We start from the raw sequence: 9,447 nt of genomic DNA, 5'->3' as shown, positions 1-9,447 counted from the left end.
GCCCACGAGGAAGGAGGTCTGAGGAAGGTGCTGCCAACCCTCAGGGAGAATTCAACTGTTGGGGCCCAGCCCCTAACGCTGCCCCTTGAGAAAGGGAGAGGAGGAGGAAGAAGCAGCCGACAAAGGAGCCTGGAATCTGCCAGTGCAGAGGTTAACATCCAGTTTTATTGAGCCGGTGGTGGGGGATCAGGGCCAGCACTCGGTGATGGCGCACGGCCGGTCCCATATCATCTTCCGGGCCGGCTGTAGGGCTTTTGGGCCCGACGTCTCAAGTTGTAGAGGTCTCGTGTCCGCACGGGCCCAGCGGGGCTGGAGCTTCTGTTGCCCTGAAGTGCTGGGGAGCCACAGGGGGACCCTGATGGCAGCTGGCCGGTAGTGCTGGGACTGCTGGTGTCGGGCACAGAGGAGCTGAGGGATGGCCCCTGCACCACCTGGCTGGGAGTGCTACTCTCAGCACTCGGTAGTGGTGTGCGGCTCCTACGGCGTGTTCCGGGCCGGCTGTAGGGCTTTTGGGCCCGACCTCGCAAGTTGTAGGGGTGTCGTGTATGCACAGGCCCAGGGGGGCTGGAGCTTCTGCCACTCTCAAGTGATGGGGAGCCACACGGGGACCCAGAGGGCAGCTGGCCAATGGTGCCGGGGCTGCTTGTGTCGGGCGCTGGGGAGCTGCAGGACTGTCCAGCAGTGCTGGGGCTGGCCAGCTCTGAGCCGGTACTGGAGGCTGGAAGGGGAAGCAGCATGGTCAAGGGCACAGCCCCCAGGCCCAGGGCAGGATAGGCCAGAGCGGTGCCTCCAGCCCTCCTGGAGCAGAGAGGCTCTGCCAAGCCAAGCTTGGGCACCCGCTGCCAGGCCTTGCCTGGTGCTTTGCCTCTTACCGGTGCTCGGTCCAGCACAGCTGTGGCACTCCCAGCTGGCTACGTTCCTCCCTAAGGATGAGCAGTGCCTGTGGGTGCCCTCGGCAGCGCAGGAGCAGCACAGGAGCAGTTGCCAGGGCCTGGGGAAGCAAACGGGTTCGTGGCTGTGAGGACAAAGTGACCACAGCACAGGACTGTCCAAGCAGAGCTCTTGTTCTGTCCTCCCGCTTCGAGCCCTCGGTGAGACGCAGATCCCGTGCAGAGCCCCGGGGTGCAGCTGCGGCAACTTACCCCTCTACCTCTGCCTGCTCCCTGCCTCCTGGGCAGAGGCACTCGCTGGCATCGCAGCGCCCGTGCCTCTCATATAGTGGTGCATATGTACCGCCGTTCTCCCACCTTGGCTCTCTGATGGAGAAAGGAAAATTGATGAGCTCCAGCTGCCCCAGCATGAGGCAGACACAGGGTGTCCCTGCATTTCCCCGCCTGCCCTGTTTCCAGCTCCTCCATGAAGCTGAAGCCCAGACTCACGGGACAGGACTGCTGGGGCAGGCCCTGGCGCGCCACAGCGCTTGCACCCTCCTGTCCTGTGAGCCGGGCAGAAGGACACCAACCTGATGGGGACTCGGATCCCCATGAGGAGCATTTGTGCAAGAAATGACGCTCTGTTTCTACAGAGGGGGCACCAGAAGCAAGATATGCCTGCGCACACAGCCTGTCCCTGCAGGAGAAACACGAGGTGCAGGTGTGAGGCCCTGATGCTCCTGCTGCTGCCGAGTCCCCGCAGTGTCCCAGGGGCAAGGGAGCGGCTCCTACCTGGATGCAGCCCCTGTGGAACCAGGCCTTCTTGCAGGCTGGGCACACAAGGGTGCCGTAGGACTTTCTGTCCCCCACAGGCTCCAGGCAGATGGGGCAGGTGGTGTCTTCCTCTGGATTCGCCTCCACTTGCTGCTCTGGGCGGTGCTCAGGGCAGAAGGAGCTGGGGGGAAGAGGAAAGGGATGAGCGAGGTGAGAAATCGGTGAGGTCTTTCCTGGATAGTGGGCAAAAGGAGAAAGAAGGTACCTGTACGGACAAAAGAACCAGGTGACGCATTCACCCTCCACGGCACAGGGGAGGTGGAAGCTGCGGTCACAGTCCGTCTCGTGGCAGGCGATGGTGGCTCCACTCTCGCCACAGACGAAGCAGATCTGGAAAGAGCACAGCAGCCTCCATCAGCGGCAGCTCAGGGCCTCCATAGCCAGCCCCACAGCTGCAGGTGGGCGCAGGACGGGGCCGCTGCTGGGTCACAGCGCCCAGATCCGCCTGGGGAGGAGGCTCCTGTGCCGGAGCCTCTGTGGAGCTGCTGGGAGCACGACTTTTGCCCCTCAGCTGGTTGCAAGGGCTGACGTTTCTTTCTCGGGGTCTGGGCTAAGCTCCCGCCAGCCTCTGCTGGCACAGAGCTCCCTGTTCTTGTCAGGTGCTCACCTTCTGCGCAGCCTGTCCGACTATACGTCGGATATCCTCAGGGAGGAATCCCAGGAGGCCTACGTCGTCGTCGTCGTCCACTTCCTGATAAAGCCCATTGGCAAAAAGCTGCAGAAAAGCAAAACGAGAAGGAGCTGATGAGGAGAGTGTGGCAGGGGCTGCCTGTGGGAAAGCTGGAGGGAGCCCCAGAGCAACTCACCAGGCAAAACAAATGGGCAAAGATCCCAAGTTTCTCCAGTTTTCGCCCGCAGAGATCCGGGTCGGCCTCTGCCCGGCGACACAGCATGCATGCTGAAGGGGAGAGAGTGAATGGTACCGGGAATGAGCACCTCTGCGGGCCCAGGAAGTGTCCCTGAGGGATTGCCCCAGGAGCCTGCTCCGTCCCTGCCCAGCCAGCTGATGGGCAGGGCTGGAGGCCTTGGAGAGGAAGGGGCATTGCAGGCACGGGTGTGCCAGCAGGTGCCCGCTGCCCAGCCTGGGCCCTGCCTGCTGAGGAACTGAGGGTCCCGGCCCCGGGGTGGTTGGGCAGCTCCTGCCTCCCCCTGGCACCACTCTTGGCCCCACGCTGACCACCCCGACCACCCCTCTGCCAGGCTGCGGGAGGGCTCCTTTGCTCTCACCCTGCTCCATTGAGTCAGGCGCCTTCTCTTTCCTGGCTGACATGGTGCACGTCAACGGTGAGCGTTTGGGGAGTCCCTGTCCCAGCAGCACTGGGGTGTCTCTTCCAGACGCTCCTCTGCTGACTCTGAGGGAGAAGCGGGATGCGGATGAGGGAGAAGCGGGATGCGGGGGACCTTGCAGCACAGACCCAGAGCCCCGAGGCGTGCGGCTCTCGTCCTCCCTCGGCAGCCCCACGGGAGCCCCGTTCCTGCCCTGCTCTCTCCTCACCTCACCAGGTCGCACTGACGCACGGCCTGTGCCCGGCGTTCCTTTACGTGGGCTTGGCCCCGCGGGTCACAATGGCCGCAGTGACATCAGCACCGCTGGCCCAAGTGCACCCCAAATCCGGACAGGGACGCCCTTGGCAACCTGCCGCCCACACAGAGACGGCCACCCCCTCACAGGGGTGACACCGGTGGCTGAAAGGTGCCGTTGGGGCAGTGCGACTGCAGGGGTCCAGCCCTGGCCAAGCCAAATCTGCGCTCCTGCCCCTGGCACGGCGAGCGCTGCCAGCAGGCCGGGGAAGGTGACCCTTCCTCTCGGCGCCACACCGGTAAGGCTGCATCCGCAGCACCGCCTCCGCTTCTGGGCTCCCCGGTACAGGGGGCAGAAGCCACCTTTGAGCCTGGCCCGGGCTCACACATGCCATCCGCTCGGACGTGGCCGTGGGTGGCCTGGGCGCAGCACAGGACCTCGGGACGGCACCGAAATGTCGCAGGTGGCCCAACATCTTTCTGCTGAACTCCTCAGAGCTTTGGTGACGTGCTGCCTCCAGAACAAAAAGCAGCGGGACCGCCAGTTGGAGAGTCATGGCAGAAACGGCCTTTTTCCATGGCAATAAACTGCCTTCCAGAGTCTGTGTGAGCCTTTCCTTGGTGGGGTGGGAACCTGGAAATGGTTGTGGGATAACTTTGGAGACAGCGGGTGGGAGCATTGATCTGTTGGAGGGTAGAAAGATTCTACCTGTTCTGGCAGTCTCTAGACGACGTCTCGTCTGCCCAGAAGGACAGCGTGCTGCCACCGAGTTCCCTTTTGGGCCCGCCATCTCTCCTTTCCTTCCTCCTTGCCTCTTGGTGGGCAGAATAGCTCCTCAGGCCTCCCAGGTGCCCCTGCCTTCCTCAGAGAGGACAGCTGCTCCCTGCTTTGAGGGATCGACTTCCATGCTGCATCGAGGCCTGTCAGGAAGGCGCTTCAGGCACGGACCACAAGACCACCTGTAGCTGGCCTGAGGAGCAGAGGGTTGTTCTCACCTGGATGGCCGCCCCACGGGCTCTCCTTCGCCCTTTGGTCACCGTTACTCTTTGATTCAGCCTTCTCGCTCTCTGCCAGCTGCCACAGAGCTGTTCAGCCGTTGCTCTGCGACCACATCTTTTCCCCTTCTGGCACTGGAAAGGTACTTGCTGGTCTCCAACCGGAGAGAAATCCTGTTGGAGGACTGACATTTCCCAGGCCCCTTGTTCCCCTGCCGTAGAGCACGTGGGATTTTTCCTGCTCTGAAGGGCATATGACAGGACTCAAGCCCCCAGTCCCAGGTCCTGCTCTGACTCTCCTGAACTCTGTGGAGTAAATTCCTTAGTGGGGCTTTGGCATCTCTACTCAAGAGGATTTCTTGGCTTACGCTGCGAGAAGGGAGCCTTCAGTTGGTAGAGCTGCAGCCATGTTGGGGAACAGGACCTGGAGGTGGGGAATGGAGACTGCCCTTTGGCTACTGTAGAAACACACCTGTGGAAATCTTCATGTCACAAAACCGGACGTGCCACTGAACTGAACTTTTAACAAAAAGTAGCTTTGCTGCTTTCCACACTTCTCACTCTCCTAGGCAAGGAGGACAGCAAATGGGTTCTAGCATTGTCCAGAAGGAGAGTCGAAGCACGTCAGAAGTCGCTGGGACCAGGGTGTGGTGAATTTTTAAGGCACAGGGGCCATGCCAGGTGGCAGGCACGGGCCACGTTGCTGGGAGATGGGTGGCGGTGCCGACTGGGCTGTGGTGGGCCACCCTCCCATAGGCAGGGGCAGAGAGCCCCAGTCCTGGTCTCAAGTGCCAACTTCCCCCAGGGAAACGGAGCAGGCTGTGGGGCCAGCGAGGCCGAAGCACATGGCCATGGTGCCGGGCAGCCGACCAAGGCCAGCCCACGAGGAAGGAGGTCTGGGGAAGGTGCTGCCAACCCTCAGGGAGAACCCTCAGGGAGAATTCAACTGTTGGGGCCCAGCCCCTAACGCTGCCCCTTGAGAAAGGGAGAGGAGGAGGAAGAAGCAGCCGACAAAGGAGCCTGGAATCTGCCAGTGCAGAGGTTAACATCCAGTTTTATTGAGCCGCTGGAGGGGGATCAGGGCCAGTACTCAGCAATGGCGCACGGCCAGTCCCAGGTCATCTTCCGGGCCGGCTGTAGGGCTTTTGGGCCCGACGTCGCAAGTTGTAGAGGTCTCGCGTCCGCACGGGCCCAGCGGGGCTGGAGTTTCTGTTGCCCTGAAGTGCTGGGGAGCCACAGGGGGACCCTGATGGCAGCTGGCCGGTAGTGCTGGGACTGCTGGTGTCAGGCACAGGGGAGCTGAGGGATGGCCCCTGCACCACCTGGCTGGGAGTGCTACTCTCAGCACTCGGTAGTGGTGTGCGGCTCCTACGGTGTCCTCTGGGCCGGCTGTAGGGCTTTTGGGCCCGACGTCGCAAGTTGTAGGGGTCTCGTGTCCGCACAGGCCCAGGGGGGCTGGAGCTTCTGCCACTCTCAAGTGCTGGGGAGCCACATGGGGACCCAGATGGCAGCTGGCCAGTGGTGCCGGGGCTGCTTGTGTCGGGCGCTGGGGAGCTGCAGGACTGTCCAGCAGTGCTGGGGCTGACCAGCTCTGAGCCGGTACTGGAGGCTGGAAGGGGAAGCAGCATGGTCAAGGGCACAGCCCCCCAGGCCCAGGGCAGGATAGGCCAGAGCGGTGCCCCCAGCCCTCCTGGAGCAGAGAGGCTCTGCCGAGCCCAGCCTGGGCACCCGCTGGCAGGCCTTGCCTGGTGCTTTGCCTCTTACCGGTGCTCGGTCCAGCACAGCTGTGGCACTCCCAGCTGGCTACGTTCCTCATCAAGGATGAGCAGCGCCTGTGGGTGCCCTCGGCAGCGCAGGAGCGGCACAGGAGCAGTTGCCAGGGCCTGGGGAAGCAAACGGGTTTGTGGCTGTGAGGACAAAGTGACCGCAGCACGGGACTGTCCGGCAGAGCTCTTGTTCTGTCCTCCCGCTTCGAGCCCTCGGTGAGACACAGATCCCGTGCAGAGCCCCGGGGTGCAGCTGCGGCAACTTACCCCTCTACCTCTGCCTGCTCCCTGCCTCCTGGGCAGAGGCACTCGCTGGCATCGCAGCGCCTGTGCCTCTCATATAGTGGTGCGTATGTACCGCCGTTCTCCCACCTTGGCTCTCTGATGGAGAAAGGAAAATTGATGAGCTCCAGCTGCCCCAGCATGAGGCAGACACAGGGCGTCCCTGCATTTCCCCCCCTGCCCTGTTTCCAGCTCCTCCATGAAGCTGAAGCGCAGACTCACGGGACAGGACTGCTGGGGCAGGCCCTGGCGCGCCACAGCGCTTGCACCCTCCTGTCCTGTGAGCCGGGCAGAAGGACACCAACCTGATGGGGACTCGGATCCCCATGAGGAGCATTTGTGCAAGAAATGACGCTCTGTTTCTACAGAGGGGGCACCAGAAGCAAGATATGCCTGCGCACACAGCCTGTCCCTGCAGGAGAAACACGAGGTGCAGGTGTGAGGCCCTGAGGCTCCTGCTGCTGCCGAGTCCCTGCAGTGTCCCGGGGGCAAGGGAGCGGCTCCTACCTGGATGCAGCCCCTGTGGAACCAGGCCTTCTTGCAGGCTGGGCACACAAGGGTGCCGTAGGACTTTCTGTCCCCTACAGGCTCCAGGCAGATGGGGCAGTTGGTGTCTTCCTCTGGAGCCGCCTCCACTAGCTGCTCTGGGCAGTGCTCAGGGCAGAAGGAGCTGGGGGGTAGAGGAAAGGGATGAGCGAGGTGAGAAATCGGTGAGGTCTTTCCTGGATAGTGGGCAAAAGGAGAAAGAAGGTACCTGTACGGACAAAAGAACCAGGTGACGCATTCACCCTCCACGGCACAGGGGAGGTGGAAGCTACGGTCACAGTCCATCCCCTGGCAGGTGATGGTGGCTCCACTCTCGCCACAGACGAAGCAGTTCTGGAAAGGGCACAGCAGCCTCCATCAGCGGCAGCTCAGGGCCTCCATAGCCAGCCCCACAGCTGCAGGTGGGCGCAGGACGGGGCCGCTGCTGGGTCACAGCGCCCAGATCCACCTGGGGGAGGAGGCTCCCGTGCTGGAGCCTCTGTGGAGCTGCTGGGAGCAAGACTTCTGCCCCTCAGCTGGTTGCAAGGGCTGACGTTTCTTTCTCGGGGTCTGGGCTAAGCTCCCGCCAGCCTCTGCTGGCACAGAGCTCCCTGTTCTTGTCAGGTGCTCACCTTCTGCGCAGCCTGTCCGACTATACGTCGGATATCCTCAGGGAGGAATCCCAGGAGGCCTACGTCGTCGTTGTTGTCCACTTCCTGATAAAGCCCATTGGCAAAAAGCTGCAGAAAAGCAAAACAAGAAGGAGCTGATGAGGAGAGTGTGGCAGGGGCTGCCTGTGGGAAAGCTGGAGGGAGCCCCAGAGCAACTCACCAGGCAAAACAAATGGGCAAAGATCCCAAGTTTCTCCAGTTTTCGCCCGCAGAGATCCGGGTCGGCCTCTGCCCGGCGACACAGCATGCATGCTGAAGGGGAGAGAGCGAATGGTACCAGGAATGAGCACCTCTGCGGGCCCAGGAAGTGTCCCTGAGGGATTGCCCCAGGAGCCTGCTCCGTCCCTGCCCAGCCAGCTGATGGGCAGGGCTGGAGGCCTTGGAGAGGAAGGGGCATTGCAGGCACGGGTGTGCCAGCAGGTGCCCGCTGCCCAGCCTGGGCCCTGCCTGCTGAGGAACTGAGGGTCCCGGCCCCGGGGTGGTTGGGCAGCTCCTGCCTCCCCCTGGCACCGCTCTTGGCACCACTCTTGGCCCCACGCTGACCACCCCGACCACCCCCCTGCCAGGCTGCGGGAGGGCTCCTTTGCTCTCACCCTGCTCCATTGAGTCAGGCGCCTTCTCTTTCCTGGCTGACATGGTGCACGTCAACGGTGAGCGTTTGGGGAGTCCCTGTCCCAGCAGCACTGGGCTGTCTCTTCCAGACGCTCCTCTGCTGACTCTGAGGGAGAAGCGGGATGCGGGTGAGGGAGAAGCAGGATGCGGGGGAGCTTGCAGCACAGACCCAGAGCCCCGAGGCGTGCGGCTCTCGTCCTCCCTCGGCAGCCCCACGGGAGCCCCGTCCCTGCCCTGCTCTCTCCTCACCTCACCAGGTCGCACTGACGCACGGCCTGTGCCCGGCGTTCCTTTACGTGGGCTTGGCCCCGCGGGTCACAATGGCCGCGGTGACATCAGCACCGCTGGCCCAAGTGCGCCCCAAATCCGGACAGGGACGCCCTCGGCAACCTGCCGCCCACCCCCTCACAGGGGTGGCACCGGTGGCTGAAAGGTGCCTTTGGGGCAGTGCGACTGCAGGGCTCCAGCCCTGGCCAAGCCAAATCTGCGCTCCTGCCCCTGGCACGGCGAGCGCTGCCAGCAGGCCGGGGAAGGTGACCCTTCCTCTCCGCGCCACACCGGTAAGGCTGCATCCGCAGCACCGCCTCCGCTTCTGGGCTCCCCGGTACAGGGGGCAGAAGCCACCTTTGAGCCTGGCCCGGGCTCACACATCCCATCTGCTCGGACGTGGCCGTGGGTGGCCTGGGCGCAGCACAGGACCTCGGGACGGCACCGAAATGTCGCAGGTGGCCCAACATCTTTCTGCTGAACTCCTCAGAGCTTTGGTGACGTGCTGCCTCCAGAACAAAAAGCAGCGGGACCGCCAGCTGGAGAGTCACGGCAGAAACGGCCTTTTTCTATGGCAATAAACTGCCTTCCAGAGTCTGTGTGAGCCTTTCCTTAGTGGGGTGGGAAACCGGAAGTGGTTGTGGTACAGCTTTGGAGGTACCAGAACGGGGAATAGGCAAGGAGAGCCCTACTCCTAGGCAGCTCTCACCCTGGCCTGCGTATTTACAGGTCATTTTAGGGACTTCTTTGCCAGTGGAGTGGGGTAGGAAAGTTTCTGAGGTCAGAGTTTGTGACTTGGCTCTCTAAATCTTGTCAAACCTCTTCCACAGCTGACTCTCTTGCCAGCCACATCCTGGTCTGAAAGGTTGGGGTCTCTCCTCAAGGGAGACCTTAGGGGTGGTGGCCACTCTGTGTCATGGGCCAGAGTGCCCCCCCAGGAAGCTCCCCTAGGGCTAGGGCTGAAATGCCCGAGGCTGGCTGGACCTCAGGGTCCAGACCCCAAGGGGTAACCCACCATGTGGTGAACCTCCTGTTTGCGTTATCTGTCTGGGAAAGACTATTTTTTTTCAGGAGCAGGCATAGGAAGAGGGTTAAGTTGCC

The 9,447-nt window shown here is 62.5% G+C and overlaps 1 protein-coding gene across 1 annotated transcript; it reads right to left on the bottom strand.

Annotated features, from left to right (window-relative positions):
* Positions 1-227: 227 nt before the first annotated feature.
* LOC147528012 (E3 ubiquitin-protein ligase PHF7-like) lies at positions 228-2,976 on the bottom strand. The gene is made up of 8 exons (XM_086619287.1): positions 2,934-2,976; positions 2,513-2,604; positions 2,314-2,421; positions 1,912-2,036; positions 1,665-1,827; positions 1,143-1,288; positions 873-991; positions 228-718 (listed from the first exon to the last, which is right to left on the bottom strand). Exons 1-8 carry the CDS (start codon positions 2,974-2,976, stop codon positions 228-230), a joined length of 1,287 nt encoding a protein of 428 aa, XP_086475413.1.
* Between the last annotated feature and the right edge of the window lie 6,471 nt (positions 2,977-9,447).

The sequence above is a fragment of the Tauraco erythrolophus genome, chromosome 12 (assembly GCF_009769465.1).
Source record: "Tauraco erythrolophus isolate bTauEry1 chromosome 12, bTauEry1.pri, whole genome shotgun sequence".
NCBI lineage: Eukaryota > Metazoa > Chordata > Aves > Musophagiformes > Musophagidae > Tauraco > Tauraco erythrolophus.
This window is presented reverse-complemented; position numbering and strand designations above follow the sequence as displayed.